Here is an 18,622-nt window from a genome sequence, read left to right on the forward strand (position 1 = left end):
ATAAACTTTAGTGATTCGTGGCTATTTAAAGCCAAAAATATTGGACCTCTGGATGGTTATCAATTCTTGATATGAAAATGCCTATATTTTGTGATACTTCTCGCTTTTAATTAAGTAAAAAAAGTAAATATACAAAACTCATCAATTTCTAAGAAGCAATGGTGTGAAATATTGCAAAAAATCTTCAAAAATTATTTTACAATGAACTTAACGGAATATATCAATACTCCTCTATAATAAAGCAACTGCGCCCATTTACGTCACCTAATTGATTAGAAAAATACCGCGTTTTCCAATTAGAATTATATGATTTCTATATGTCGTTTAGGCCATTTTTAATATGTCATGATCTTTTTTTTCATTGTATTCCGTAATGTTAATAATTCATCATGGAAAGATATACGCAAGAATAATGTTTAAAAATTCTTCCATTTTAACATCAAAATAATCCTTCTCCAACTCCAACTTTTTAGCGCTTTTGCCATTTTAGGTCCTAGTAATCGCTCTTGTGTGCTCGATGTTCGTCCATGAGACATTGAACAGCTCGAAGTAGTGAAAATATTTCTGCCTGAAGTGTTGCTGAAGACCGAGTTTGTCGATTCCAAGACGGTCTCAAGAATTGGGACTGTCTCAAACCACAACCTGGCGGATTTTGAGAAAGAAATTGGGCTTGCAGCCGTACAAAATTGTTCCCACTGAAGAAGTGAAGCCATTTGACCACTAAACACGTCGTCAATTTGCTGATTTTGCCTTTAAACTACTTGAAAACGATAATAATTATTTGTGAAAAAAAATTTTGAGCAGCCTTTACATTCACTTAAATTGATAATGTGTGGTCTTTGGTCTTGTGGAATCATCCGTATTTCTTTTGAAATGAAGCTGGTGACACCGTCACTGTCAATGGAGAGCGGTAGAGATCCATTAGCAATTAGAAGAAGTTGATCTTGACAATATCTGCCTCCAACAAGACGCGGTTAGAAGAAACTCAGCACAACAACCGAATTATTGCGAAAAAAGTTTGGAGATTCGATTAGTTCAAGAAATTGTAACAATTAATGGCCTCCCAGCGGTTGTGGTATAACACTATTAAACTACTTCTTGTGGGGTTATTTAGAGTCATTGGCCTTTAGCAATAAACCAGCTTCTCTTTAAGCTTTTGAAGTCATCATTTAGAAGGGTTCATCGAATTTGTTCCTGCAAAAGGAGTTGTGGGGACCATTTGAATGATACTATATTCAGAACTTTATTGTGTTGATTGTTCTTCACGCTAAATAAGAAAACATATGAATTTCCTTAGCAATTACTGCGTGTTGGTTCTTTTTTTCTTTTTTGAAAAGAAATCATATCACTCTAACTGAAAAGCTCTGTATATTCTGCTTAAAATTATAAATATTTACAAACGGAAATTTGCTTAATTAACATTTATGTACTTTGGGAAGACATTGTTACAATTTAATAAATTTTGTACCTATGACTCTGAAACGATTTCTTCAAAATACATGTGTGCTTTCTAAGAGTGGCTTGCTCCACGTTCGCATATCAGTTTAGGTTGCTCGGAAGTATGTGTGTCAAGTTTGATCAAGGGAAGTGCACATACTATCCAGATACCGTTAGTTTTGCAATACATGGCATTTCAGGAAATATGGTATATTCATAGATGATATATTGCTGTGGTTAGTTTTCAGCTGGATTTTCAATAAATATTCCAAGAAAACTTTGATACTGTTTGTTAAAAAAATAAAACTATTAATAAAAAATGGACAGCTTAGGTAAAAATTCACTTTCAACTATTATATTTAAATATGATTTTAACTATCTCCGACAATATTGAGAAAAATTATAATAGCTAATTTTATTAAATTACTAACACAAACAAAAAGAACGGTGGAAAATTTTCATATTAAATATTTCGTAATAATAACACTTTAAAAAAATTAATTAATGTATTGAGTGTTCTTCGTGAAAACTCACCTAAAACATTTGCAAAATATAAATGTATACATTATTATACAAACATGTCATTCTCTAAGTCTACCTTACTTTAATTAACTTTTTTTGTAATAATAATTTACAAACAAAAAAAAAACAACATCAAACCAAATAAAACATTTGTTACAGAAGAAGTACCGCAAAAAAAATAAAACCAGTATATTAAAAGAGAATGCAGCATATACAAGTATAACATATTATGTTAATAAAAACACAATTTTGCGTAAAATTTATGAATTTTCACGAAAGGTGTAAAATATGGCAGTACTATTATTTTACTGCCACTCTTAAGCTGCGATGTTTTTCCAAGTGCCTTCTTCAGTCACGGCACTGTTACCTGAGAAAGTGCTCACTTGTGCTGGCCTTCTTTGCAGATGTAAAGGATTATTTATGATTTCACTCACATTTTGCTTTCATTGATTTTTCTCCAGCCCCACCCCGTGCTTCCACTTACTCTAGAGAAAATGCACGTTTAATGCCAGGCATTTGCCGTTCTGTTATCGACCTTGTTTTGCATACGAAAATAGCATGGTGCCCCCTTGGATTATTCTTAGCCTAGAGCAATATAAAATATTGAATTTATGATAAGCGTGTAACCAACACGTGCACCCAAATCCTTCAAGCCTCAAGCAAAACGCTGTATGTGTAAATATTTGCTGCCGTTATTCGCCAAACACTCGCAGGTGGTACGACTAAATATTAAGCTATTATAGACGCCTACTTTCAGCTTTTATCTGGCTTAATATTATTTGCGCCGCACTTAGAAGGGAGTAAAAGCCTTCAATTATTTCCTTTTTTATGAATTATAATATTACTTTTTCGGTTGGCGCAAGCAATTTGTAAGTGTTTCCGACTGTCATTTCGGCGCTTTTAATTGAGATAATAAACTGTAATATATGCAAAGGTTTTACGGTAAAATTCTGACGGATTTATTTTTATGCGGTGAGCTTTTGATACTCGTAATTTAGGTTTGCGGAAGTTCAGATAGTGAAAGACTCAAAAGGGGTAAACATACATACAAAGAATTAGATGCTAACACAACATTCAAGGAAGAAAATTTCTTAAATTTCTTGAATATGTATGTGTTATTTTGAGTTATAATTTTCTTTACTTTCTTTCTTCGCTATTTTTCAAAGGTTCATTACTTGGAAGTAAACAATTATGGCAATCAAGATGAACCATTCTTAACCATTAAATATTTAAAGACGCCTCCCTCTTCTTTTCCAGACCTCAAATCGCCCGTATACTACTTTTCCTTTATTTTTCTTTTTTACCTTTATTTTCCGATGACTTTCAATCTACTTTCAATTTCTTTCTTTTTCCAGAGGACTTGTAAACTCGAACAAATAGTTCAAAATACAGCTTTCTAAATATTTTTTCAAAGATGTGTTTTGCTGAATTACTTGATGTAAAACGTTTGTAAATATATGGTATACTGTACAAAATAAAGTTTACTACTATGATCAAAGACAAAGGTGAATTTTGTCCATTTCATTTCCTTCAAAGTGGGGGGACTGCAATACACTTATGCCAATGTACTTTCCAGTCCTCATAGCACTTTGAAAAATCCTCCGACGTGATGGTTATCAGAGCTTTCTTTCTTCGATTCAGCTTATATACAAGTATCCTCAATTGAGTCAAAACAGCGTCCTCGGAGTTGTAACGTGAATTTGCTGAATAGCCAGAAGTTACACGAAGGTAAATCAGGCGAATGCGGTGGTGCGGTGGTGGATATTAGTTGAAAATGTGGCGAAATGGTCACAAATAACCAATGCAGATGGTGCATTATCGCACTTCTTTGTTCAATAAAGCCTCACAAAACGACGCGTATCTCAAATACTAATGAATATTTTGACGTGAAATTTATCACAGATGTCACTAACAGTACTACCAACTTAAAGAAAAAAATAAAAATTTACTGATTCGAAAAACACTCGAAGTATAAGTTAAAAATTTACTTTTAAATTTGATCACAGTAGTACATATTTTCTTTATTTATATTTACAATATATAATACAGCAAAAATGTCGACTGGTCTAGTTGTCTACAGCCAGTAGCCGGTAGCCACGCGTCATACAAATCGAATTTTTGTGGATAACCACATGGACTAGTAGTCGTAAATAATTAACTGTGTCTATGAGTTTTGTCTATGTCATTTAGTTGTGCATCCACCCTAGACCCAAATAGCACTGGGTGCACTCTTTTGATACACAATCTTTAAAATCTAGTTAAAATAAAATTTTGTGTCAGGTTTGTGATGGAGCTGGACATCCACAGATAAAATGAAAAACAGAGTTCTTATTCCCATCTGGATTCCAGCTGCCGAAAATATTGTTATGAGGCAAACTCTATTTTTAGCCTTTCTCCAAAAAGCCAGTAGCATATCAATGATCTGTATGTAAAACAGCCTTCAAATCCGAAAAGCTTTTAAAATGGCGTCATTATTTGCTTGCAATGGGCTTATGAGCAGCATAACTTACCAATAAATTATTGACACTAAAATTGTAATGATATACATTCGGCATTTTGGTTAGTTGGTTTCAACTTTGGCAGTTCGTTTTGCTTTCCAGATTCAACTACCTTTGCTCTAGTAAATTTAATTACAAACAAAATGTTTTGGTATAACAAAATACTTTAAATATTTTACAAGATACGATACAAAGATTTTTAAAAATAATCCATTTCCATTTCGTATCTATTACATTTATTTATTTGAAAACTTTATTTTCTTATTTTCAGGTTATCGCAACTACTACGTAATTATTTTGAAGTAATTTACGTACATCCAAATGAAGAAATAAGATCAATCACAACAATAATTATGAACAGAAAATAAGGGCAAACACTTTTAAAAAATATAAAATAAATGAATCTGAAAAAGACGAAAAGGCAATACTATTGCTGAAGAAATTGCTCCTCTGTTTCTGAAATATCTGTAAATGTGTACATATCACTAACTAATATAGCCGAATACTTTTGCTAAAACGTAATACATATGTACATATGTATATATGTGAAAATATAATTGGAAAAATGCAAAGCAGAAGCAAAATAGAAAACGAACGGGATTTGTGTTAAAACGAAAATAGACGAAACGCCAACATACAGACCGAAATCTGTTTTAGCCGGATTTTCAACCGAATAATAAAACCAAAGACGAAAGCGGCTTCAAAAGAAAAAATCATCAATATTTTGAATGTTCGCTAGCAAAACAGATTTTTGCATTCGTTTAATCCAGAGCTCAGCAGCACTCATGGCAAAAGTAAGAGCATTCAACATAGCCGATACTGTTGTTCGACGCAGCAACGCTAGCACCGGCAAGTCCTTAGGCGCTGTGGCGGCTATCTCGCTCAAATGGATTCTCCTATGTTCCTGCTTCACAGTGTTCGGTAAATTTCAATTTTTTTGTGTTAAACAAACATGCAAAACTTGTACAAATAATAATGTGTTGCTCGTTGTTAGAATGTTTATTAGATTTTTAATTACTTTTTAATTACTTGTAAGCATATTACATTTGTAGTCCTATTGTCTATTTACTTATGCATGTGTGCGCGCTTTGACATGGTGATTACCTGTCTCTTTAATCAAGCTAAAACATTTTTATAGAATTATGTTATATGCGTTTTCAACGCGCCCAAAGGGCTGGTATTAAAAATTGTTTACGAATGAGTATAGGTATGGTATAATTGTAGCTGTCGGCACAACTAGAGCTCTATTCGTGCACCTACACATATAAACCGGTTCAAATATAAACAAATGCGCAACATAACTCACGGATGTTTGCTGTATGTCAATAAAAAAATAAGGCCATTAACTAACTACCCTTCCATTTAGATTATTACTCTCCGATGGTAATTTCATATATGCATTGTTAAACGAACTGTTTTTTCCAAACTTGGCTGAGGAAATTCAATTATCCAGTTTAAGCCAATCTGCCGACAGCGATAGCAGTGAATATATAGTGTAATTACATCCATACATATGAAATGATTACCATGCAATTATTGGTATTTTTAAGGACAAAAAGTTATTAATTTTCTCACAGGCTTCTGCTGGCATACAAAAACAATAATAAATGGTATCAGTAATGGTATATGTTGTTTAGCTTTTTTCGGGATTGTGCTGCTGGCGGATGCCTTCTATATGGTAATTGGTATACGCATTGTAACATTAAGCCCAACCTAAGAGCATTTTTCTGTTCATTATGTACCTGTACGTCAAACAAAAAACCTGCGGTGTATAGCCCAAAGTGCTTGGGCTTGGTCACTCTCTTCTCTTTTAACGATAATTTGAATTATTAAAATTGCAACAAGACTAATTTTATCCAAATTTGATATTTCGTAAACCACTTGACTGATTTGATTTCATTTGCCTTATAACATCTCCATTACGTGTCTCTTTCTCTTACATGATACACTTAGGAAAATGCTGAAATTGGTTTATAACCAAGCCTTCCAGTGTTAAACACCTTCGGGTGCATAAAGTTTATTCATTCTAGGTAAAAATATACATTTTACAGGTTTTCGTTTTATGGGCGCTACAGTGTTCGGATTATGACCATCTACGAATTCATCGCTCCTTTTTGCCAAGGAACACATGTACCAAGTTTCATTACGATATCACAATTTTTATTCAAGTTCAGGTTGCCGGGAGGACCGGATTTCAACTCGTCCCGTTATCCTGATTATTTATATACGTTACTATCTCGATTAATTTTAGGTGATACAAGCATTCGTTAGGTGAACAAAATTAATGTACTCTGCAGCGAGTAGTTTTGTGGTTAGTAAACATATCTTCTCCAAATCTACGTCTAGTTATGTTAAAACGAAAATAATTTTCATGCAAAAGAATTCACCATAATTTCATATGCTATTTATATATCAGTGGCGGATCCAGAGACGATTGTATTTGTCCTTCGATTTGGATTTCAAAATTATTATTATTGCGAGAGAAATACAGTACAAATTATGAAACAAAAATTATCAATTCCAATTTTTAGGTAAACAAAGTGGTTATAATCGAAAAGTCAACCATATGCTTGCATTACATAGTGGCTCATTTTATTAAAAATTCAAACAGAAAAATCCTTTTACATTGCGTGTTTCATAACGCAGAACGATGACTGCCAAGTTTTGCGAATCTTTCGATGACTTCTTCGGCGGTGATTTCGATGTCATGATGCGTATGAAGCAACGCTAATCCAACTAGTCTTTCTTGAAGCATGGTCGTCCTTAGCCATGTTTTTATGCGGCGAAGATAAGAGAAAGAACGTTCAGAGCTCGCGTTTGTTACGGGAAGTGTACAGAATACTCAGAGATAGGTGTGGATTGTTGGGAATATGTCGACATCACATTTTCTTAATGTTTCCAGTGCAGAAGTTGGAATTTCGCTGCCTTCAATTTTTTGTTGCTGCTGCCAGTGACATTGCCAGTAGCATAATTCACCTTTGAATTTAAATTTTTGAGACAGAGGTATGTAGACAGAGACCCTGTAGTAATCTTCGCAAGTTTTCACGTCGTAATTTTCGCGTTTCGTTTGTCGACCACGTTTTCTCGGTTTCGCTTTGTCAACATCGAGTTTTTCCGCCATTTTCTTGGCTTCTGAATAAATCAATCGGAATATTTCATCAACTTTTTCCCTCTTTTTTCCCACCGTGGCAAGCAACATCCCAATCATTTTTGATGCCTTCGCCAAACCAATTGCTTCCTTTTGAAGAACTACGCTGAGCGAATGGGTGAGCGATAGAATGTCGCTGAGACAGAAGAGCCCGACGATAAATTCGAACTTGCATAAAGCCGGTAACTTCGCTACAAATTGAAGGACAGCATCGTGCCTCTCTACCCATCTTGATTCACACAACTGGACAATTTTTTCACCAAGTATCTTTGCTAATAAAGTCACACGTTTTGGAAATGAGTTCTTGAAGAATTTGTCGACTTCTCGTATGGCACTGGCAACGTTTTCGATTAATCGTACTATCACTGACTTTGAAATACTGTCGTTGAGTTTGTGCGAGAAACACGGAGTCATGACAGCATTTTTTGCTTCTTTCCGAATTTCGTTGACTGCTCCGATATCTGACAGCATGACCGCACATCCATCAGTCCCTATCGAAGCGCATTTCTCCATTCGGAGATTTATTTTCTTCATGTCTCCAAGAACAATCCCCTCGATGGCAGATCCACTTAGAGACAATTCTTCATTAATCCATCTTCAACCTCGCTTTCTTCTGATTCTGTGCCCTCCGCGAGATAATTCTTCGAAAGTTGACCGAATGCGTCCAAAATAGACACAAAGTCTTCTCGTATGCATGCTTCGCAAGAAGAAAAATCGACGTATCTGTGTACAATGCTAATCTGTAACGAGAGACATTATTCTTCTGTAAATTTCTCTTTATTTTCTTGGGAGCAACCACTATCCGATAGTTCAGACAATAGGCATCAATTATTATATTTTTACGGAAATTCTACTTCTACGTAATAATTGGCAGGATGAAAGTATTACCTGAGATTTTCCCGACAAATCTGGAGATTCATCGAAAACAATCGTGTAAAACTCAGCACGAGCCACTAGTTGCAAAATTTTGTCCAGGATCTCTGCCCTGCAGCATTCAATTAGTTGGTTCTGAATCGTTTTACTGGTATAGGTCGCTCTTGAAGATGTGCTTCCAAAGTGATGCTCCAGAGTTGTGTCACCTGAATCTCAGCAAAGCCCTGAAATTCCCTTCGTTTTGCACGGGCGTTGCCATTGAATTCTTATGGTACATATTTTGAGAATGAGTTTCTAACACACTCTTGATCCCAACCAAATTTTTTAAATCAGTCAACGGCTGCGTGACAAGTACCCCAAACGGAGTATTTCCCCGATAACCTCCTTGATTTCGAGGCGTAAACCATGGACAATATTTGCAGAATAGCCCTTTTCCCACGTCAGATAGTACGAGCCACTCTGCATGAGAATCCAAGTACTTAGAAGAGACGTAGTGTTTTATTTCTTTGTCGGAAACAACTCTCGACGAAAATGGGAAAGTATACTTTTTTGGAGGAGTCCAAGGATTTTCAAGCAAAATTTGTTTGACGTCATCGTCAATTTTTTGTCCCACGAAATTACCAACATCATTGGAAATGTTTACTGCAATGGTAGAAACTTGCGCAATGACGGAGTTTTTAGACGAAGACGGTGTTTCGCTGCCCGAATTGTCAATGCCTTCATCATGTTTAGGTTGACTGTGCGTCACTGCACCAGGAACCTCGTTTTCTTCTCGATCTTCTGTCGCAAAATCTTCATCTAGTTTTCTTTATTTCGCAGGTGCAAAGTAGGCCGAGATGGACTTTTGTCGAGATGAGGGCTAAATAAGTTTAGACAGGTCATATAATGCAATTTATGATAGTATCTTGTTGTGCTTTCCATAGTGTATTTGGTGAGAAGAGTGTCACTGTTGTATTCTCATTTTTTTATTGCAGATAGTATTTTTCTAGCAAACAAGTGAAATTTTCAGGTTCTGCGGTTCCAAGGGGGGGAAATTTCCCTAATTTGACCCCCCCCGTTGATCCGCCACTGTATATATCATATATGTAAGTAAGTAAATTTGTCGAGACACACTACAGTTATTACACGCACATATTTGTGGAAACTTTGGTTGATTTAATGACTCAAATAATATTATAATAAAAGAAGGAAAACTTTCGGGTTCAAACCATGATCTGCACTGTGTTAAATCTTGGGAATTGTAACTCAATTAAAACATAATAATAGTCAGTTTAATAAAATTTGAAATCTTTAAGAGGTCTTAAACTGGAAAACATACATAACTTGATCTGACCACAGGTTTAAATATCTTTTGTCATGAAAATATAATATGAAATCTACGTGATTTTAAGCATACATATAATATTTTTTTGTAGATTTAATAATAACACAGTACAACAGCTAATCTGGGGGGTGAGAAATTCCAAGTCAGGGTGATGGTACTAGGTCAGTATAGTAAAACCCTCAAAGGGTTTGGCATTCGTATGTGTCAGTTTTTTTTATGACCTTTTAAATTTTTTCTTATGTTATAGTGAACGAAAATTGGGTACCAAATATAGTGTGTAAAAGCTGCTACAACCGTCTAATGGATTGGAAAAATAGATAGTAGTGGTTCGCGAGTTATGTTAAACTACATTTTTGCCAAAATGTTACAACTAAGCGAAAAAACATCAAGATAAGGAAAAAATTCAAAAAGTCATAAAAAAACTGACACATACGAACGCCAAACCCTTTGAAGGTTTTATTATACTGACCTAGTACCATCACCCTGACTTGGAATTTCTCACCCCCCAGACAATAATCCCAAAAATGTTCCACAGTGTAATTAGTTCCACTTTTCAAAAATTAATTATGTTAATACACAGGCAAAGAAATACATTCAAACACCTTGAAGACTGTACTTGAGTTTTACGCAAGCTATTGCAAACACATATACATATATATCTCTTTATTAAAGTAATAAACATATTAAATTTCAGAGCCTCACGTTCCACCATAATACACTCAATAATCATTTGGAGCGCTTTTTTGTGTGATAATAATCCATTGGAGTTGAATTGATTTCAATTTAGCTGTGTTATAATATCAGTTCTTTGTTGACTGTGGTTTGTTTCATATGAATAATGGCTACACAAATAGGGCTAATAGCTAAGTGGTATTAGTCCAACTGTTTTACGGTGTCATTAGTAAAATACGCGATTTATGCCTTTACAAATAACTTACAATTATTCTACGAAATTTCTTGACTACAATTTCTGGGTAAAGCCTGACGGCGAGCTTCTTTTATATGGACGTAATCTCAAATATATCTATATACATATATATATAAGGTGCGTTCCAAAGAATACAGGATTTAGCGCCCCCTGGTATCGCCATCTATATGCTGACTAGTGCGTTAGAATTTGCTGTCTTGTTCAATTGTCCAGTGAGAATTTCATAACATTTCATTCATTGGAAGTGAAGTTATTGCGTTTTAAGTGTCAGTATGTTTGTGTTATCGGTGAGAAAATGAGCTTCGAACAAAGAGCCAACATTAAATTTTGAATCAAAATTGATAAAACTTTTACCGAAATGTTTCAATTGATGAAACAAGATTATGGCGATGATTGCCTATCCCGTAGCAGAGCGCACGAGTGGTTTCAACGTTTGCAAAGTGGTTGTGAGGACATAAATGACGATCAACATGTGGGCCAATCAAAATCCGTGATCACTGGAAATTCTGTTGAAACTCTGCGTGAATTCATCAAAAATCAGCCAGAATCACCATTAAAATTCATGGAAATGGAATAGAACATCACCAAAACATCCATTTATCTAATTTTTACCGAACATTTGGGCTTACGAAGGGTGTGTGCACGGTTTGTTCCGCACAAATTGACTGACGACCAAAAATTGCTCAGAATCCAACATTCGAAGGATGATTATTTGACCAAAAACACATTAACCATTAACCACTCGTATTCCCCTGATATGGCACCGTGCGACTTTTGCCTTTTCGGAAAAATGCATTTGCCCATGAAAGGAAAGCGTTATCCAGACGTTGAAGCCATTCAATAGGCTTGCACCGGCATACTGGCGGCAATACTGGCCAAGACTCGTTCGACATGCTTTTGGACCATGCAAAAAGCTGTATTGAAGCAAAAGGAGACTATTTTGAATAAAATAAATTGATTTTGCCGAAAAAAAACATTTAGTCTGTTTTTTTTCAAGTCCTGTTTACTTTGGAACCCATCTTGTATGTGTAGTCAGGGCCGGTCTGAGACAAGTTATCGCCCTAGGTAAATGCCAAATTCCGCGCCTCTTCTTAGCTTATTTTGTCTTAAAAACAAAATTTATAAATTTTGATAATTATTAAGGTAGAAAAACGCTCGTGTTCAAAATATTCAACATACACACTCTATTCAGTTGAAACAATTCAACTTCAGATCACCTCCACATTTTTTTGGTTTTACAAACTTCAACTGTTTTCAGTCGAAAATTCATTGGTGTTGCCAACCTAAAAAATTATTTGATTTGATTTCGGTAGGCATCAAAGATGTATTTTAAGTAGTAAAGATTACTTACTTACTTAAGCTGGCGCTTTCTACATATCGATGGTTGTTAAGAAAGCTTTAAATATTATGGATTATGCTTTTTATGCATAAATATGAATAAAACACAAACAATTGAAGAGGAGCAAAACTTTTCAAAAGATTAGTTAGAGATATCACGTATTGACCGATATATGCGGTACAAAGTTACTCCGATTTATATTAATCATATGGAGGCCAGGAGAAGTAGTGGTCCGTTTCAACCCATTTTGACATACAGATGCAAGTATATCATTCCCAAAAAAGGATTAGAAGAAGATATAAGAAGAATGCCACATACTAAATATTGTCGACATCGGTTTAGTCGGGCCCCGAGATATGGGTTTTAACCAAAAAGTGAGCAGTGCAACGCCCATTGTACAATATTAGCCCTCTTAAACCATCTCAGTGAAAAAATTTAATGTTTCTTACGTTTTTAGTTATTGTGTTATTGCGCTTTTATTAGATTTTAACAGTACCGTTATATGGTGAGCGGAGTTACCCCCGATTTCATCCTTTTTCACACTGTCGCTCGAAATTCTTATAGAATTTGCACTCACCAAATTATGTTGTTATAGTTTAAGTGGCTTAGGAGATATGCACATTAAAGTTTTGCCTCCAGGTGTTCTTTGCTGCTGCGATAAATTACAGTTTTATATCCTAATGTTATGCTTAGTAATGCTACCTTATATGTTTTCGGTTAATGGCGATTTGTGGGCGTAGCAGTGATCCGATTACGCCGATCTACGAACTCGAATTTTTTTTGTATTAAAGAACCCACGTACCAAGTTTCATCGAGATATCTCAATTTTTACTGTAGTTACATCTTGAATAGACGGACGGACAGACAGAAAGTCAACCGGATTTCGACTGATACGTACAACCGTTATGTGAACAAAATTATAATACTCTGTAGCAACCGGTTGCAAGAGTATAAAAACAACAACAATGCAAACGAAATTTTGTTTTGACGTGTTGTGAGTTGATGTCGATAAAACATAATGGTGTACCTAAACTTCAACCAAAATGCAGCTGAGTTCAAAACCGTAATAGGGACCGTAAAAAATTAATGTAATAAGTTATACAATAAAAAGTTAGTTATTTTACTATTTTCGTACTTTTAAGAAGTCTATGGGGTATTTAAGGTGTTCTGATTACGATTTTGAGTTTAAAAAATTTCCAACACATACAACTATTTTTATTATTTTAGTAAATTAACTGTCTTCTCTAATCGATAATATATGCATACATACATAGTTAAATAAGTGGTATTTTGTGCGTACTCTCGTTGTTGTTTATAAATTGTATTAGAATGCGAAAATATGAAATGAATTAAGTCATTTGCAAATTGTTTTATATTTTATTCAAATAAAAAAATAAATAAAATATGTAAAGAAAGTTTGCCGAAATGCCGGCCTAAAATACTGGCGCCTTAAACAATTGCCTAACTTGCCCATATGGACGGGCCGGCCCTGCATTTAGAATATACTTGCGTACATCATATGCCTCGGTGTATCGATATTGAATTAAGTTATTCCATCAAAAGTCCATTAATATAATTAGCAGTATGGTTGCTATTGCTTCCACATTTTCAAAGTGTATCAATATAATATTATTATAGGAGCCAAATATTAATACAGAAGGCGCAAGAAGGCAGTCAAATTGACTGCAATTGTGTCGTTGATTTGAAAAATTCTTTCAACTCGAAATTATTGATTTGTTAATGGTGGCCAAATACAATACAAATGTAGTATGAGTAATATTTGTGCTAAATGATTAAAAAATAATGAAGATAATAAAATGTGTGTAGAAAATTTGTAAATACTTGTAAACAATAGATGAAAGATCAATTGGTAATATTTTTAAAGGATTGTTTCCATTTTTGGCACTAAACTACTTTAACCCAGGAGATAAGGAAGCTTAAATTAGTTGGCATAATCTTTAAGTAACAAAGCTGTTGGAGTAAATAATTCGAGCTGCAGAACTTAGTCGACCACGTACAATCTTCCATAAGAATGTATAAGTTGCCGGCCTACGCCGATAATATTGATATCATTAGCTTCAATATCTGCGCCGTTTGTTTTGCTTTCTCCACACTGGATAAGGAAGCAAAGCAAAGAGTCTGATAGTGAAAAAGGGCAAGATGAAATATCAGAATTGTCTTCCGCGTATCAGACCACTGCTTACTTACTATTCTGAAAAGGAGTGCGTTCACAACAAGGAATATTTAGAGGTTGCGAATATATGTATATATATATATATCCGGGTAGCGAAGTGGCGTGGAAATCACAGAAGTGTACTAGGTATCGTCAAAACTAGTGAAAGACATTGGTCACTTGTAGAAATTTAATGGACGAACGTGGTGTAAATTTAGCTAAGTCTCTGTGAAGTCAATTCCTGACTTGCTCAACAAGTAGGTGAACGTGGAATGATGTTACAAATGTCGATTACTAATTGCAAAAGGAATGATATAATATAAAAACTCGAATAAGTTTTAACAGGTCACTCTCTAATTGGCAGACATGGCAGTAGACTAGGTGTAGCACACAATGACTGTTGTAGAAGCTGTCAGGAGGTAAAAGAATAGGAGACATTGAAATACCCTCTATGCGAATGCAACGAGGGTTTCTGGACGACATTACAGAGCTTGAGAAACTAAAATTTCTTGCACGACCTCATTAGAAGCACAGGGTGGTTCAAAGAAGAAACAATAGAGTGAGTAGTCACGGTGGGATCGCAATCTTTCTAAAGGCTCTTAGTTAATTATAATATAATAATTTTGAAGATACAGCTTTGAAAAGTTTCGTGCGCGTATTTGAAGTTTTACGCAAAAGTTCTCGACGGCAAGAGAACTCTTGCTAGTTATCCAGTAACTCGAAAAATATTTATGGGATCTAATTTAATAATTGTTAGACAGTATGCTTCAATTGAAAAAATAAACTTTTCGAAAATTCTGAATGCCTCTAATCCCTTAAATAATGTTTTGTACCATGAGCACAAGTGTTACGTATACGCCTCGTTGGTTTGCGATTTTACAGTTTTATAAATAGCGCATTGATCAACGCATTCTTGAAGTTTCAGCACGACTAAACGGATTTAAATGTATTTCTAAACGTCATTTTATTAAATCTGCTGTAGATGACAGGTTTCGTTGAAAGCTATAGCTAAAATATCCAAATAGTCCTTCCATATATGCTTTATACTTTTGCATGCTCTTAATATAACGTCTTAAATTTTTATAAAAAATACTTAGAGAACTTCTGCGCATATTTAATAAGGTACTTAAGACTTAATGTTCAAGGCCGTGTGGGAAATGCCGCTATATTTCACTTAAATTGGTGGGCAGGGAGTAGAAACATTAACCTAATGATCGCAAAAAAACACGCACTTAATTTTTGCGTTTTTGTTTTTTTGCTCAAATATAGACTTACCGCAATTTGGGCATTTGCTTGCGGCCCAAGGCTACTAAATTGTCGTCCTACAGCGCCTGAATGAAGCGAAATGAAGGCATAAATCTAACGGGAAAAATCGCCAATTTTAAGCATAACTATATACAAACAAAAGCGCTGGCAAACAATAAACAGACCGGCAGACGCATAATTAACATGGTCAAAGCAGCCACTGTGACCGACGAACAACATCAACAATGCCACAATCATCATCATCAGCAGCAACGACAGCGTCGACAATACTAGGGCCAACGGGAAAAGGGCACACGGATGCGGTTAACTGCCACTAGTAAGTGCGTTGCTGAGGTGGGCGGCTATTGCATGCTGCTCAAATAAAGCGCCGACCGCAGCGCCCAATTTTAATTAGTGAAATTATGCTGTGTGTACCCTCAGCAAACGCCTCGCCACTTAAGTACAGGCCCGCCTCTCCCATGCCTAACTCGTTGCATTACTTAGCAACGCGCCCATCAGCGTCACGACATCACGTCCACTTGATATAGGCGTTACGGTTATATTTGTGCGCGTGTGTGTGTATTGTCTTTGTCTCTTTAGGGTCAGTCGCCTTTTGCAGAAAGCATTGTTCAGTACTTTCTTGTTTGTTTTTATTTTTTAGTAATAATCTTTTTCCCTTCCTCTTTCTCTACGGATTGTATATATTCTCAAGTACATTATGGCTTCTGTTTTGCCTTTTTGCACTGCAGTCTCTCTTCATTTAATTTTTATTTCCGAGTGTTCTTGTGACCTTACTTAATTTTTTGACTTCGAAATACTTTGTATGGTAATAAAAGGTTATTTAAAGAGAAGTTTAATAATTGTTTGTTTTTGCTTTTACTTTTGAAAATTTACCTGTGATATGCTACAAAATTCAAATACATACTTAACTAGGTACATACTTATAAAATATTTTTATTGAAACAAGGGATGTGTCCAGTTATATTTACATTATCAAACAACATATGAATGTGAATTGAGTTTCTCTGTCTGTCACACTACGTCCGAATATTTAAAACTGCGCCAGTCACCTCTATCCTTTACAAGGTAAATGTTCTTATGCACTTCGCCTTTCCATTCGATGCGTGGGTGCTCACTCTTACAGCGTCCACTCATGATTCTGGAATCAAAGGAGATTTTCGCTGTAGCATAGTCTTTCATGCCTATGAAATGGCATGGAATCGTTAGGAAGGTTAGTTCCCAAGACGCGAGGAATCTTTGAATGTGGCCTCTCAGTACTTTGTCTTGTTCATTATAAGACAAATCCATAACCGCAACGTGGTGACCTCTTTAACTTGTATATCTCGGACTTGTACGAATTTGGCGTCTGGCAATGTAGTATATGCCATATGTTTAAAGTAAACAACCTTTCTCGCTTCTACTCTGTAAGGAGTCTAAGCGAACCCCCCTAAATCCACAGAAACTGTATTCGCGAACTGGACATCTTTATTTGCAGTCGATTGCATTAAAAACCCGACGCGACTCGATTATTACCACAGTTCAGAGCCGCAACAGAATCCTCGAGTCGCTAGACGACACCATCTGGCGATAAAAAAAACTTTGAAACTTACAAGCTAATTAGGCTGTTGGTCGGCTATAGTTACTAGGATTATTATGACGTAAACGAAGAATTTTCAGAATTTACAGACATGTCAGAATAACAGAATGAATCTGGATATCTTTCATCAAACATACACCGCAGTGAGACGTGCTTTCGGTTGAGGAATACCGTTTCAACTAGGAGGCTTTGACAGAAGTATTCCTTGGAATCTACTGCTTGGTGCGAAACCGATTATTAGGAGCACCAAAAGTAAATTGACGTCAACACCATTGCACACTTTACCGACCAGTCTACGGACGCAACTGAAACGAAGCACTAAACGTTATTCATAATAGGACTATTAACACCTCGTTTTGCGAATGGAGTACTTAGAGTTAAACCTTACCAATTCCAGAAAAACTCGGGTTGTCACTTAAATCCACAAGTTCGTTCTTTGCATACCCAATGAAACCAATTCATAAAAATACAGTACATTTCGTTAAACGATTTTGATGACAATTAGCTTGTACTTAAGCAGGGTGTGGATAACCGTTGCAAGAAAAACAACTGTATCCAAATCTCTAACCACGGACTCATTATAAAACTTTTGGATCAATAAACCAACGTACGGTTAACTGTTCATTAACGTCGAATCGGACCTTTATAGTATTGTCAGTAAGATTTTTTAAGAGCTTGATAACTTTTTTTTTAAAAAAAAACGCATAAAATTGTCAAAATCTCATCGGTTCTTTATTTGAAACGTTAGATTGATGACATTTCACTACAAAGATAATTTCATTTAAATGTTGACCGCGGCTGCGTCTTCCATTCGGAAAGTCCAATTTTGGGCAACTTTTTCGAGCATTTCGGCCGGAATAAATTTCTTCGGAAATGTTGTCTTCCAAAAATAGTTGCTGGCTTATTTCTGTAGACTTTAGACTTGACGTAGCCCCCAAAAAATAGTCTAAAGGCGTTAAATCGCATGATCTTGGTGGCCAACTTACGGGTCCAATTCTTGAGATGAATTGTTCTCCGAAGTTTTCCCTCACAATGGCCATAGAATCGCGAGCTGTGTGGCATGTAGCGCCATCTTGTTGAAACCACATGAGTCAACATTTAAATGAAATTATCTTCAAAAAGTAAATGTCATGAACCAATCTAACGTTTCAAATAAAGAACCGATGAGATTTTGCAAATTTTATGCGTTTTTTTGTAAAAAAAAGTTATCAAGCTCTTAAAAATCACCCGATAGTATTGTCAGTAAGATGTTCATATCGATTGTGATTCGGTCGAACAGAGAAGTGGATTTATAGAGAAGGGTCACAGTGTACCAATTGTCGAAACGTTCCACATTTTTGAGTGGTAATTGTCACGATTAGAGGATTTCACTACTAAAAAAATTGTTAACATATTTCGCCAAAATTTAGCAACAAGAGTCACGAAATAATAGAACTGAACATTTTCAGCGTTTAACGTAAAAAATTATGCTAATTTCAATGTTTAAAAACATACGTTTATATTTATATTTATAGATATTCTCTAAATACATATGTATA

The 18,622-nt window shown here is 35.3% G+C and overlaps 2 protein-coding genes across 3 annotated transcripts in view; both read left to right on the forward strand.

Annotated features, from left to right (window-relative positions):
• LOC126753252 (uncharacterized) overlaps positions 1–18,622 on the forward strand; it is a 479,664-nt gene that overhangs the window by 160,359 nt on the left and 300,683 nt on the right. The window lies entirely within an intron of this gene.
• Positions 1–18,622, forward strand: part of LOC126753251 (uncharacterized) — a 71,736-nt gene that overhangs the window by 1,329 nt on the left and 51,785 nt on the right. For both annotated transcript variants that reach the window (XR_007666110.1, XM_050464519.1), the window contains exon 2: positions 4,729–5,378. Coding sequence is in view for 1 of the 2 variants with exons in the window: in XM_050464519.1 (XP_050320476.1) it covers positions 5,186–5,378 (193 nt within the window). In the remaining variant the exon portion in view is untranslated. The remainder of the gene's footprint in view (positions 1–4,728; positions 5,379–18,622) is intronic.

Source organism: Bactrocera neohumeralis, chromosome 3 (assembly GCF_024586455.1).
Source record: "Bactrocera neohumeralis isolate Rockhampton chromosome 3, APGP_CSIRO_Bneo_wtdbg2-racon-allhic-juicebox.fasta_v2, whole genome shotgun sequence".
Lineage (NCBI taxonomy): Eukaryota > Metazoa > Arthropoda > Insecta > Diptera > Tephritidae > Bactrocera > Bactrocera neohumeralis.